General features: G+C 47.3%; 1 protein-coding gene across 8 annotated transcripts in view; it reads right to left on the reverse strand.

The window, feature by feature from the left end:
* Positions 1 to 14660, reverse strand: part of Heph (polypyrimidine tract-binding protein 1 heph) — a 427542-nt gene that overhangs the window by 124324 nt on the left and 288558 nt on the right. For all 8 annotated transcript variants that reach the window (XM_076796830.1, XM_076796827.1, XM_076796824.1 and 5 more), the window contains one exon: positions 431 to 535. In XM_076796830.1, coding sequence (XP_076652945.1) covers positions 431 to 481 — 51 coding nt within the window. In that variant the 5' untranslated portion in view covers positions 482 to 535. The remainder of the gene's footprint in view (positions 1 to 430; positions 536 to 14660) is intronic.

Raw genomic sequence — 14660 nt, forward strand, 5'->3', positions numbered from 1 at the left:
CAGACCGGTCCTATTTCAATGGACGCACTTCTGGCCGGGTCAACACGTCCGGATCTCCGTTGGCTTATTGTTCGGCCACGGGTTTTCGTTGTCGACTGTTCATCGTCATGAAAAATGGCCGCCATCGTCGAAACGACGAACAGCCCCGCCGTAAAATAATATGACACGCCCGGACAAAAGGACCCCGCGCGTGCTCCGATTTCAATAAAGCTAACTGCGTTATCGATCGAGTGGATTATCCACGAAAGACTTTGAAATTCAAGACCCGGGAAGAACTTTCGAAACGGGACGTCCATTACAAAATAATCTGGCGGGGTAGAAACACAACTCGAGCTCGCTGGATTCTATTTAAAAAAAAATTCTCGAATATTGCTTTTGTGAGAATATGTTGTCGTCGATTATGTTAATAAGATCGATGTCCGAAACTTACCTTCTTGGCGTCATTGTTGTTGTCGGCCGCGTGATGTGGTTGAGGACTCATTGCAGCACCATTGCTAACTGCTCCGCTCTGCGACAGAAGCTCGTCGCTACCCCTCTGCAACGAAAAAGAAAAAAGAGAAATTAACATTTGTCGTAGGCAGGATAGAACAGTGTGAGTGTTGTCGGTAAACACTGGGCGGGACTAATTGTGGGCGGTGCTAATAGTGGGCGGGACTGATTGTGGGCGGGTCTGCCGGTGGGCGTGGTTACTGTCAGTCTCAATTCTAGTCGGTCAACCTGGCCCACATAGTGGGCGGAGTCAGAAGTAGACAGAGCTGGTAGTGGGCGGTGCTGAATATAATATGCCAGTGAATTAAATTCCCCGACGTCTAATATATTTAATTCTTGGACCGGGACTATGAAAATCACGACCGCAAAAGTTAAAATTTAATTCTCAAGTTCGCCTGGGAGCCCTGGGGCGTTTTTCAAAGAGGACAGATAAACAAGAACCGGGAAGAAAGAACCTCGCGATTCGATTCATAGTCCGAATCCAATCCAGTCCCTTCTGGCGAGAAACGAACGAGAAAAATACCAGAGACGGTCGTCTCTCCTGTGGAGAAGGCGCTGCTGCCTCTCAATTTATCCAGCGAAACCGGCACAATTTAACAGAAACATCCTTCCCCCGGCGCTGGTTGCATATTATCCCGTCGCGTCGTTCAATCTGTCTGAACGCCGGGGCTCACTCGTTCGACCTTTCAGCGAAGAAAATACGAGGGAGGATAATTCATAACCCCCGGCACACGAGGGAAAATGGTAGCAACGTCATCCACCGGAGAGACAGAATGGCAGATCAAAGAGTCCCGCAGGATCATGTCCCGATCTCCCTGCGTTTACGTAAGAAAAGAAAGCCATGTGGATCAGCGAAAGGAGGAGCCAGAAGGGGATGCATGCTCCCTTTGAAGCGTGTTTACGCCGGGTCAAAATTCTGCGCTAGCATTTGCTTCACTGACGAGCACGTCCTTAAAGCTATTCTTATCTCGCTGGTATTTTGAGTTTATCAATTTTTGAACGGACCGCTAACGCTGAGGAAAAGGATGCCCTGTCTACTAAGGGGGTTTAAGTAGCTCTCTGCGAGGATATGATGGTAAATGATCGTCTTAGAAGGAGGAGACCTACCCTGATCCTGAATACAAATCTTGGATCACGTGGGATCCAAGCTAGGAGAAGTCCGAGTTCGGGGATATCCAAGTTAGGGGAGGTCGAAACTGATGGGCTTTCCATTTAGGGGAGGTCCCAATTTAGGGGGCTTCTCATTTAGGGGAGGTCCCAATTTAGGGGGCTTCCCATTTAGGGGAGGTCCGAATTTAGGGGGCTTCCCATTCAGGGGATGTCCCAATTTAGGGGGCTTCCCATTTAGGGGAGGTCCCAATTTAGGGGGCTTCTCATTTAGGGGAGGTCCCAATTTAGGGGGCTTCCCATTTAGGGGAGGTCCGAATTTAGGGGGCTTCCCATTCAGGGGAGGTCCCAATTTAGGGGGCTTCCCATTTAGGGAGGTCCCAATTAGGAAAGGTCCCAATTTAAGGAGCTCCTAATTTAGGGAGGTCCTAATTTAGGGAGGTCCTAATTTAGGGATATCCCAGTATAGGTATAACCCAATTTAGGGAGGTCCCAATTTAGGGATATCCCAATTTAGGGAGGTCCTAAATCGGGGAGGTCCAAGTTAGAGTGACCCAAATTAGAGCATTCATAGTTACCCTTCTCCATTTCTAGAGCACTCTCAGCAATCAACACAGCCACAAATGATCGTTGCAACGCTGTAAAAGCTCGTAGAACCTCCTCATCTCAATTGACCTCGAAAAACCTGAAGAGCGGGATCACGCCAAATATACACCTACCCATCAGGAGAGTAAAGGAAACGTGGCCCGCGAAAAATAGTCCAAGAAACAGGAATTCCGTAAAAATCCCAAACTACATCAGCGCGGAGGAGACGGGCAGTCGGAAGAAGACGGGAAGGGAGTAGAGTTTCATATATTCACCGGATATACAGGAGGCAGCATCATCCCCCCAACATCCGGTCAAACCAACCTCCGGACCCCTCGGAGCTTGTGTATTATTTACTTCGCATGAACGTATGGATCATAGACTTCTTGCTCACTCTCTGGAGCACTTCCTGGACCGTGCTCTCATCTTTCAATGCTCGGGACACATCCTTGGGCTGGGTCCTTGGTTTCGTGGGTAGTTCGAGTTCATCTTGGACCAGTGAAGCGTTGCTCAGTGGCTCGGAGTGGTCGAGGCGAGTCCTCAGTAAATTGAATCTTAGGGGTCCTGAATGTACCCTCCTGCACGATTGTTTTAGAACACGTGTTCCTTAATGTTCTAGGACATTTTATGGGCTACTTGGAAATGATCTAGCACGTTCCACAGTGACTCGGGATGATGTGGGTCAAAATTGGTTACCCGCCTCTCTGAAGTTGTCGACTGGTCGTCACTGGGACCTAACTGATTCAGGATTATGCTCGGTCCGAGTGAAAATTGACTGACTTTAGGTCACTAATTGCGGTGGGTCGAAAGAAGATTCGAGAGCCAGTGTGCGCGTTCCGTAGGGCTGGACGAAGGGTCAGGGTCCAGCTAGTAGAGGCTGTCTCTCATTTTTCCGGCCCTTCCTTTGGAATCTTGCGGAGCGTTTTACGTGCTCGACGAGCCGCACGGAATTGTCTCACGATCGTCTGGCCAGATGTCGGGAATCCCGAGGATCACACACGAGAAGGGTTCACTCGGTTGACAAACCAATTTCACGTCCGAACTGCAAGGCGATCCGATGAGTTTCCGTCCGTCTAGCTGGCCGGCACGGCAGAGACCCTAAGGGGGCCGGCGGCTGCTATTTGCTCAAGGATTCGCGCGACTCGCATTAATTGCAAGGTAAACACACGGAATGCTCTTGACGACAATTCGCCTTGCCTGACAAGTTGCTCGGACCACCAGTAGGAGCATGACCAGCTCGTGCACGAGGAGGAGACTAACCGCTACCAAGCCACGAAACTACCAAGCGATCTTTGAACATGCAACGTGCCACGGTGGAACTTACGATTCGTTTTACGACGAAGAATATTCAATTACAACGGTATCAGGCCGGGGCTAGGTTAGCTTAGAGTTCGCGCACACTGGCATACAAAAGGATGCCGCTGATCGATTCCATGGAAATCCCGTCTCGGAGGGATCGAGACAAGATGATGGATCGACGAGACGTAGCCGTGACGGATCGCCAATCTGGCCGGACAAAAATCATTTTGAGGCTCTGCTCGAAATCTTCCAATTTTTGTTGTAAGCTTCGAACGAAATTAAAATTTTACACAGCCCCGTCGAATCTTGTGATTCGTTCGAAATCGTTGGCGGCAGTTCGAACAGGTGAACAGTTCTGCGAAATTTTGCAGAATCTTTCGGATCACCGTTGGGATAACGCTAGCTCGAGATAGCCCTTGCGATAAGACGCCTGAAGAGAGGCTGCATCGTCCGGAGGAGGGCGCTGGTTTTCGTCTTTCAAGATGGATGGCTTGACGATGATGCGACGCGATGCACACCGTCCCCGGTAACCCGAAACCCCGGGTGGTTTCAAAAATTTCGAGCGATCCCGAAATTGAAACTGCTCCAAAAATTGAAACGGTCCGAAACTTACACCATCCAATAAACTGAATGGAATCACCGGTACGTCATTCGATAGCGCATCAACGGGAAATATTTTCTGCCCAGTTGCAACCCCCTGCCTCGACCGGGGGGGGGGGGAGTTACAGGGAAAAATCCAAATATCGGTTTTTAGTCTGTTTCCCCCATGTAATTGCGAGCAAAAATTCAGTGAAAAATACGAAACATAGCTGCAACCGAGGTGAATGCTGGAAAATTTTTTCCGATTTTTCGGTTGAATATTGTGGTCGTGAAAAATGAAAAACCGGAAACCCGAAAAACGGGCGTGTCTCGTAGAAGTACACGGGCGGCGGGATTTTTACTTTTTCACTGTTTTGTAATTATTGTCTCCGGATTTGTCTGTCAAAGTGCGTCGCGGCTGAGAAAATAAAAAGGCGACGTATCGAGGTCGTTGCCGGGCCGGCGATAAATCGTATCGATGAACACTTTACGATTGACTGATCCGAAACAACTCTGTGTAACCCTGGCCAATCAGGGTCTCGAAAGGGTACGAAGGGTTCCAGTTACTTTTTACGGCGAGCGGATCCACCGTATCGCAATATACGTCGGTCTTGAGTCAGCAGGGATCAAAGGAGGATCATTTTCCGTTAGCCCGTGCAAGATGGCGCTCGAGATTCAGCCCGTTCCAGCTTGACGAAAAATTTTACTGCTGCCGGAGCATCGGCAAGTGTTCATTTAGTTTATACGATACTCTTGTATCCGGTCTTTTAATCGAGTCCCATAAAACGTGGAAAGGGCACCGGGCAGGGAGAGAGAGAGCTGATGACAGTCTCGGGAGCCTAACTACGAGAAGACTGTAGGTGCTCAAAATCCGAAGAGAAGCTAAACTTGGCTCTTGATTTTCCCCGATTATTTACGGTTCGATCGGCAGACGAGAAAACAGAAAAAAAAAGCAAACCGAGCAACGGCCTGGCTCGAAAATCCCCGAACGAGCAGAGGGCGAGGCGAGCCAGATAACCGAATGAGGCCGAAAGATTTGTGTCACGCTGTCGTGATTTTCATCGAGCCCCTTCTCCATGGCAAATGGCGCGGAAAGAGGGCAGAAATTAAAGCGCTCGTTAGGGTGAAACGGTTCTCGGCCGATCGTCGTCGTCGTCCGGGGTTCGGAGCCATTGAGCCGCGAACGGACGGCGAGCGAGATTCGATATTCGAGACACAAAGACCGAAGAAAGTGGATCGTGTCTGCCGCTCGTGATTCCTGCTGGCCATATTAAATTGGATGAAGTTGAGAACGAGGAGCAGACCGCGCCGCAGATTTTGCCCCCTCCCCACCCCCACCTCTTTTTTCTTTTCGGCCTCCCGGAACGATTTCGAGACAATTAATTCGACGAAACGGAGTCCGAAAGAAGTTCTTCTTCGAGATCGATGCGACCGGTTTTCTCTTTTTCTGGTGACGTGTCACCTTGATTAGAACCGGCCGGCGAAACAATCGAGATTTTTCTCCAAGAGAGAATTCAACGAATATTTTCATTCGGATAATATTGAACGCGGCCGGAACATTTTCCAACTACCGGCCGTTACAATTCTATGCCTATTATACCGGGGGTAATACAATAATGGCCGGTGTATTCGAAAAGTCGGAACACAATCCTCGTTTACCACGCCATCGTCAGGAACTATTGTTCCCTTCGCCAATCTCATTTCAAACTATGTTGCCGCAAACAACGGAACCTGCGCTCGAACAAATGAAAAGTTTATTCCTGTTGCCCCCTCACCCCTCTGCCCCATCGTTGTAGTACCCCCATCTAATTTTTATTCTGCAACATCGTGCCTCCGTTTGGGCGGTTCAACATGTCGCGATAACAATGGCGCCGCAGTTTCCAATATACCCAATTACCCCGATTCAATATTCATCTTTCAAAAAATCCACACCGCGCGAGCGCCCGTGTTTTTCTGTTAGCCCCGGGGCGCGCTCGGCAATTATGATTTTTTCATTGGATTCGAGCAATGCTGCGATTTTAAAATGGAATTTTGTAAATATCTACTTTGAATTCGCCGTTATTATTACACGGAATAATTTTCGCGAAAACTTCCGCGGACACCCACCCACGCGGTCCGCACACCAACGCGCGCTAATTCGACACACGGACGGATATTCCGCAGCGTATTCTCCGGGCCGCACTTGGCCGAGGCCGTGTCTCTGCTCGCGTAACCGGGGGAGAAAGAGTTTGTTTCAGCTTTTTTTTTTCCCCCGCGTAGCAACCGGTATTTTAGTCCTCCTGTGTGCCTCTCTTCGACACCCACTCTTCGCCCGAAAGAGGAAAAAACCGACAAGCTCACTTTGTGCCGTGCAACGCGTCGCCCGTTGCTTTGTTGCTGAAACTGAATCACAGAAAAATCGGACCGTAAATGAAGCGCTAGATACTCTGCCCACACCCCTCATCTCTTATTTTAATGCTAAGGCCAGATTGCACAGTGGTAACGAGCGACAAAATTCCGTCAGGATATAATAAATTATAAGGGGACGAGCCGGATGCCATTTCTGATTCGCATTCTGTATTTTTATCATAACGCAGATCTACCCCAGCCATGCCAAGTGACAGAATCAGTCATAACTCAGACCTAAGCTTGGTCAGTCAACCCTACCTTAAATCGATCATGACTCGGCCATGCCTGAACCCAACCAGGCCATGCTTAAGCCATGACTGAACTTAAACTAGTCTATTTCAGTTATGCCTTGAACCTAACCACTCACGAGTCGGTCATAAATGAAACTAACCAAGTCGTGAGTCAGTCATAACAGACTCTAAACAGATCGTGAGTCAGTCATAACTGCAACTAACCAGATCGTGAGTCAATCATAACTGAAACTAACCAGATCGCGAGTCAGTCATAACTGGACCTAACCTAGTCATGATTCCGTAGCGGCTTAATCCCAACATAGTCATGATTCAGTCATAACTTGAACCTAACCAAGGCATGATTCGATCATGACTGAACCTAACCAAGGCATGATTCGATCATGACTAAACCTAACCAAGGCATGATTCGATCATGACTAAACCTAACCAGGGCATGATTCGATCATGACTGAACCTAACCAAGGAATGATTCGATCATGACTGAACCTAACGAGGCCAGGATTCAGTCATGCCTGAAATCTAACGAGTCATAACTAAACCCAACCAAGTCATGATTCGATCATTACTGAACCTAACAAGGCCAGGATTGTGTCATGCCTGAAATCTAACCGGTCACGAGTCACGACTGACCCTAACAAGGTCAGGATTGAGTCATGGCTGAAATCTAACCGGTCACGAGTCATGACTAACCCTAACAAGGCCAGGATTGAGTCATGCCTGAAATCTAACCGGTCACGAGTCATAACTGAACCCAACCAAGTGATGATTCGATCATGACTGAACCTAACGAGGCCAGGATTGAGTCATGCCTGAAATCTAACGGGACACGACTCATAACCGAACCGAACCAAATCATTATTGACTCATGCCTGAACTGAACCGGTCCAATTTCTCGCGAAGCGTCTGACACAAACGCGACGACAACGTGAACGATAAATTTGTAGCGTGGAGCGTCGAGACCGCAAAAGCGTATCAAATTGAGCATCAGCGGAAGAGAACGTCTCCGGAACGTTTGTCAATGGGAGCCAACCATAACGTCTAAGGAAGTTGCCCGACCCCGGGCGCCGGAAATCTCGAGTTCCCAGATGTAACGCGATGTAAAGTAATTATAATTCAGGTTGGCCCGAACTTGACAGCACCGCGAGCAGTTTGCGGGGTTGGGGGCCAGACCGCTGACAACAATGACGCAAACGCGAGCGGAGGGGCGTCTTTAAACCTGGGAAATCCACCGAGCAACGCTCTCATCGGGACAATCGGAAGAAAATCCAGGGAAAACGGTCGTTCGTGGCGGTGGGGTTATGCGACCTGGATCCATTCAAGCGGACAACGTTGATCATAAGTGAATTAATTAGCGCGGATTCTACGGTCCCGTCGAGCGGACTTTGCGTTTGAGCACCGGACTGTCGGACGGGACCGATTTCCTTGGACGTAGCGTTATTGAGGTTCCTCGGACCGTGTGATTCCCCGGGTATACCTCGATGGAAAATAGTAATTGAATTAGCAATGTTTTCCCCCGAAGCTTGAACTGTCCTCTGACGTAATTCAGTCTCCAGTAGAATGAAGCATTTTTCTGATGAGCGTGCCTGCCTCTCCTCAAAGAGAATACAAGTGTATCATTGCAATTACACTTTTTCTCTGCTGCAAATTCTACGCAAGATGTCACAGGGCTCTTTTCTTTCCGCCGTCTGGGAAGACGACTTCCACACCCGGGATGTCTACAGAGCGACGAGACAGCGTCAAAGAACTCGAAGACACGACGTAGTCGAAAATACCGGGGCTAGGTTGTTTATTTAACAGTATCCGGGAGATGTTGAATCGGAGTCTGCGAAGCACATGTTTCTTTCAAACTTATCTACCGACCGAGATCCACCACAAACAGATTGCGGTAAATTCGATTCGAACTATACCAAAGTCGCAAATTTTTCTCGTGGAGAAAACTACGTAAGAGGGGGCACACACACACACACACACATGCAGGGACCCTCACGCTAGCAATCTCGAGTCTGGCCTCGGTCTCGGGAGCAATTGCATTTAATTTCGCGAAAAGCGGATATTCAAATATCGAGAAAGTACCCGACGCCGTCACACGCAAATAAACAATGTGTTTGCTCGGCCTTCACGGACTTTTTTCTCCCGACGCGACGCAGGCCGGGTAACTTCTTTTCTTACGCGGTTAAGCCATTCGGCTTCATGAATTTCAAAGCGACGTCGCGGCCCCCTGAAGATGCTCGCCCGACGAGTTCCCCGTTGAAGAATAACCCCGCGACTTTCGCGCCGAAATATTTACTGTCCCCTTATGCCAACCCCCTCCAACCCCAAGAAAAGAAAGCACACGATTTAAATTCACCCGGGGTATAATTCGCAGATTTAAACTGCGGAAAAAAATGCCAGACTGTAGCTGAAACATTCACTAATCAAATACAGAAATTTGTGTGTCCAAATCTATCCCCACTTTCTCAGAAAAAAATCCTAAAGTCATACATCCTTGTAGCCATAGAAGCTGTCTTCAAAAAAGCCAACTTGACTTTGGCGTCACCTGGTTCACAGTTCCTTCAGAATTTTGCCACAGAAAAATACGGCGATAAAGCTCGAGCAATAACTAATCAAATCCAGTAAATTGTGTGTCCAAATCTATCCCCACTTTCTCAGAAAAAAATCCTAGAGTCATACATCGCTGCAGCGATAGAAGCTGTCTTCAAAAAAGCCAAGTTGACTTTGGCGTCACCTGGTTCACAGTTGCTCCAGAATTTTGGCACAAAAAAATACAGTGTTAAAGCTCGAGTAATAACTAGTAAAATGCAGCAGGTTGCGTTTAGAAATCTTTGCCCATCCTCGCACAAAAAAATGGAGAATACCAGTAAATTTGCAAATATTTATGGACCTGTGCCGGATGAAATGAAGAAAAATGTGTATGGATGCCTGAGGATCAACTATGAGGCAATTAGGGATCCAGGAAGGTGTGTATAGACTAATTGAGCGAACGCAGGGCTAAGGCAGGTCTCGTTTTCTCTGACTCGCAGGCCCTTTTGCCGGTGTCAAAGGGAAATTAATATCACCTATGCCCTCGACCTTCTCTTGCTCTCTCCTCTGTTGGTTGGACGTTTTATTCCCAGTTGAGCGGCAGACGAGACAGTGTGCCATCCTTTAGGATCGTGCCGGGGTACGGTCCGACAGAAAAGGCATTATTTCACAGCAGCGTTCGTCCTCGCAGGATCCACAACAAGACGCGACACGACACGGCCAGCCAATCGGCTCCTTTCAGCAGTTTTATCGTTCGCTTTGAAGTGCACAGGCTTTCATCGTGTTTCCACTTTCTTCCCTTTCATTGCTCCGGTTGCAGCTTCCTCCTTTGTTAACTTCTCGAGGGAAAAGATCCATCTTTATGCTCGCGGAGGCTCCCTCTCCCGCAGAGTTTTGATTTTTCCTTTTCTAAATATGATACAGTGTACGGCCGAGACGCGTCCTCGTTTCGTGTTGTTTCTCAGCCTTCGCGAACGCGTCGAATATTCCGGGAAAAATAAATGTTTGCTAATAATAGTCGGAGCAACTTCAGACGACCAGTGTCGAGAATCGGAACAATTTCGCGGAAACTGTTGCACCACGATTCGCATCAGTCATTCGGATAGCTCAGCACCTCGAAACAAAAAAAAAAAAAACTGGCGGTTCAACTTTGAATTTTCTTCGCCGCGAGAACTCGACAGGGAAACACAGCCTAAAGCAGTTTCTCAATCATGGAAAGTTGAGCGAGTTATTAGCCGGCGAATATTAAACGACTTCCTGCATGCAGAACGGCCATTAACGGTGCAATAAAGATTCAAAAATCATCACCCGGTTGCTTTTTATTCCCCCGAGAAGATTTTTATGCAAACTTCCTTTGTTACCAAAGGGAACAGCCAGGGAACTTTCTCGGAGGGCCCGAGCACTCGAACCAGGCCAACTACCATCCACGATAATTGCTGCGAGACTAATGGCGGAGGAAAAATTAGGGATAATAATTCATCTGAACTGTTTGCAACGTATCCGCCAATTTAGGGACCACTGGTCCGACTGCTTTGAAACTTGGCAGAAATACTAAGTTGTTTAAATCATTCTCAGCGAGTTGTTGTTACTGATATGTAAATAATATTTGTTATGGGGACTGTTGTAGATACATTAATAATTATAGCGTTTGATTTTTAATTTTATATCGCTCGGAGACCCTCAACCGTGGACGCTTTTCAGACCTGTCAAAACACATCGAGTCAACTTTGACGTCATCTGGTTCACAGTACACTGTCGATTCTCGCAAACAAAAAATACCAACTGAAAGCTCAAACATTGACCAATAAAACGCAGCAAACCGCGTTTCGAGATCTCTCCCCGTGTTCCCAGAAAAAAATCCAAAAGACGCCACAGCAGCCGCAGACGATGTCAGAAAATTCAAGTTGACCTCGACGCCACCTGGTTCAGTGCGCTTGCACATTTTCGACATAAAAAAATACCGGGTTAACTCTCGAGCATCAGCGAACGAAACGCAGGGCCGCGCGTTTCAAAATCGTTCTTCAGCTTCGCCCAAAAAAATAAAGAAAAATAAAAAATCGAGAACACACTTGTTCCAAAAACAGAGATTCCGCGTCTCTCGAACGGACGCGTCTCAGTTTCATTTCTCTTTCGAAAGAAAGCCAAGAGAAAGGAGCGGAAGCAATTATAAAATTCCCGCGTGCTCGCTAAATACGGCCGGCGGGAAAAGAAAAACGCCTCCTCGGCGGCGGAGAACCGAAGTTCACTGGAAAATTGAAGACAAAGAAAATGGATGCTGGAGGGCAGTCGGACGGCTAACAAAAAGGGTAGGGGGTGCGAGGGGTGGGGAGGGGAGGGGAGGTTGTACGGCGAGTGCCGACGTCGAAGATTGCTTCTGATGACCGGGAGAGGATCGGTTACGGTTCTATTATGCCGGTCTCTCTCTCTGTATCGATACAATTTCGATTTCGCTATCCGCGGACCATCCGGGTTATTATTCCGATGAAAACGGTCCCGGCGGAGAGGTTGAATGGGAAATTTAGTCAGCCGGATGCGATTAAGGTTGGACCTGGCGCAGATGAAATTTAAAGTATCGTGTTCCCGGCAATCCCTTTGAGATCGCCCCAGAGCTGTGTATAGCGTTCCCGGGGATGGTACGGGGAGGAGGAGGGGGAGGAGGAGGGTGAAACCTGTCGATTTTTAACGCGGCAATTCAGCACGTTCGCCTCGAAGGCCGCTCTCGGGCGGAAATAAATAAAAGAAAAATATATTTCGCTCGTGTTTTCGGGCCGGCGACCCTAACCCCCGCAGAGTTCCGGTTGCATGCTGCTGTTCTATTTTTTAAACGTCCCACCAGCGTTTCGCGAAACTCCCACCTGGTCGCCTCTCCTAGGGGCCATGCAATTTTCAATCGAAACTATTCTATATTCCGCGGACAGCCCGTTACCATCTCGCCAAATCCATCGGTCAGATTCCCGAGGGACCACTGAAGATCGAACGCCACGGAGAAATGGCGCCGGCACTAAGTACAGATCAACTTCATGCTCGTTCATAATTCCCCCCTCTTACTCTCCCTCTCTCTCTCTCTCTTTCTCGGCATCTGCATCATTCCCGTATCGATGCAACCGTGCGTAACACGCACGTTTGTGTACGTGCGCCTGGCTACGTCTAGACGGTAATCCAAGCGATCCCCCGGGGAACACTGAGACCCGTCTCGCGGATCGTTTCCTCGGAGCCCACGATCTTTATCTTCCGCTGCTATTTCCTAAACACGCGAATATTCCTCCCTCGCTCCCGGGGAACCGCCCGTTTCGACACCTACACCCTTGACGACGGGTCCATTCATCATCAATCATAATTATGGCTACACAGCGAAAAATATACAATTCGAGTACACCAGTTTGCAGTACATGTTCCAACTCGCAAATCACAGGCACGAATTTCTACAGAATTAAGTTGGTGATTGACCGAGACACTGGACACGAGAATTCAAATTTTTTGAGATATTGTTTAAACAAATACCTGAAATTTTCGTGCGCCGTTACGTGTTCACCATTCGAAAAGGCACAACTGAAAAAAAATTTCACTGTCCTACGACCTCTAGTTTTCGAGATATCCCCAGAAATGTGGTTTTTGAGTTTCGGATCACGATTGACCCGGGCATCGGCGAACGAGGCCTAAATTTTGCAGGTCTCTCAAAAAATGCTAGACAAATGATCCTATCTTATCCAAAAGATCCTCGATGCTATTTTTGATTTATGTATTATTTATTTTTCGTTTACAATTTTGGTGCTCGAAGAGGTACATATTGTAACAGAAACGGAAAGGAAATATTTGCCTAATCGTTGGCTGGAGACATCAAAGACACCCTGCGGACAGCTAAACACTGCGAGGGGTTGAAAGAGGCGGCGTGGATGAAGAGGGAGGGGCCTAGGCGTGGCGCGAGAAAACTTTTTGATAACACTTGAAAATTGCTTTTGAAAATAGAATAACAATCCAATTTCAAGGCAGTCGCGGTGGTTCGCTGAGGCTGCCGGGACGCGTACCCGAAGGGGTGGAACACCGAAAAATAAAAAGGGAGCGCATTGACCATTGCACTCTTTTATGCGAGTCTTCTAGACTGCTGGGACACTCTTCCAAAACAATCTACACAACGCCCATAATCCAGGTAAATAATTTTTTAAAAGTGCATGGAACAAGAATGAACCTAAAATTCACCCCCAAAAAATTAGTAGCCCACCTATTTGGCTAATAAAAAAAATTTTAGCTCAAAGTAAAAATTGAAAACATAGTTTTTCGATTTTTTTAATGCACTGGTTCAAGAGAAGCCAGCAGAAATATTTTACAGGAGTGTGGGTCCCATAATCCAGGTAAATAATTTTTTAAAATTACATGGAACAAGAATGAACCTAAAACTCACCCCCAAAAAATTAGTAGCCCACCTGTTCGGCTCATGAAAAAAACTATTAGCTCAAAATAAAAATTAAAAACATGGTTTTTCGATTTTTTTAATGCACTGGTTCAAGAGAAGCTAGAAGAAATATTTTACAGGAGTGTGGGTCCCATAATCCAGGTAAATAATTTTTTAAAAGTACATGGAACAAGAATTAACCTAAAATTCACCCCCCAAAATTAGTAGCCCACCTGTTCGGCTAATGAAAAAAGCTATTAGCTCAAAATAAAAATTAAAAATATAGTTTTTGGAGTTTTAGTTAATACACTATTCTAGAAGAAATATTTTCCAGGAGTGTGGGTCCAGGAAAAGGGGGTGCGTGGTTTGGGGGTGGTTTTCCCGGCAGGGACGTGCACACGAAAACCGGCAGAAACGCGCAATCTTTACCGGCTTCCGGACAATCGGGCGAACGTCCCTTCCGCTTCCGGAATACTCTCGATCGCTCCCTGCCAATATAATTGCTATTATGTGGTGGGGAAAAATGGTTTCTGGCCGGCCTTCAATAGCTCGATTTTACCGTCGATCGACTCCGGGATATCGTGGCCGCGAAACTCGGCCATTTGCGGCCGACTAGGTCCCGCGAAATTGTTCTCAGACGAGAGAAGGAAAATTTGTAGCGGTCCGGTTGATGTGCTGCTACCGGATGTCACCGGGATATTAAGGAGTGGAAATAGAATTTGTTCCGTCGACAAAATAGGGGAATCGATCGGTCCTGAATACCTCCAAAGCACGCTATTATCTTCTCCTCCAACATTCGTCTAGAAATCACGTTGAATTTTGTTACGTCCAGTTTGAAGAAGTTTGAGGAAGTTTGATAACACGATTACAGTCGTATTTTGAAAACTAATTGTCCGATCGACTTGAAACTTTACAGATACATTCTTCAGGACGATACAAACACGCCCAAAAAAGAATTATATCGATAATTGCAAAATTCAATGACAGACAACATTCAGAATAATGAACATACACTTTATGACATGTTTCACTAAAATTTCGATGAATCC

The sequence above is a fragment of the Halictus rubicundus genome, chromosome 11, assembly GCF_050948215.1.
Source record: "Halictus rubicundus isolate RS-2024b chromosome 11, iyHalRubi1_principal, whole genome shotgun sequence".
In the NCBI taxonomy this organism is placed as follows: Eukaryota; Metazoa; Arthropoda; class Insecta; order Hymenoptera; family Halictidae; genus Halictus; species Halictus rubicundus.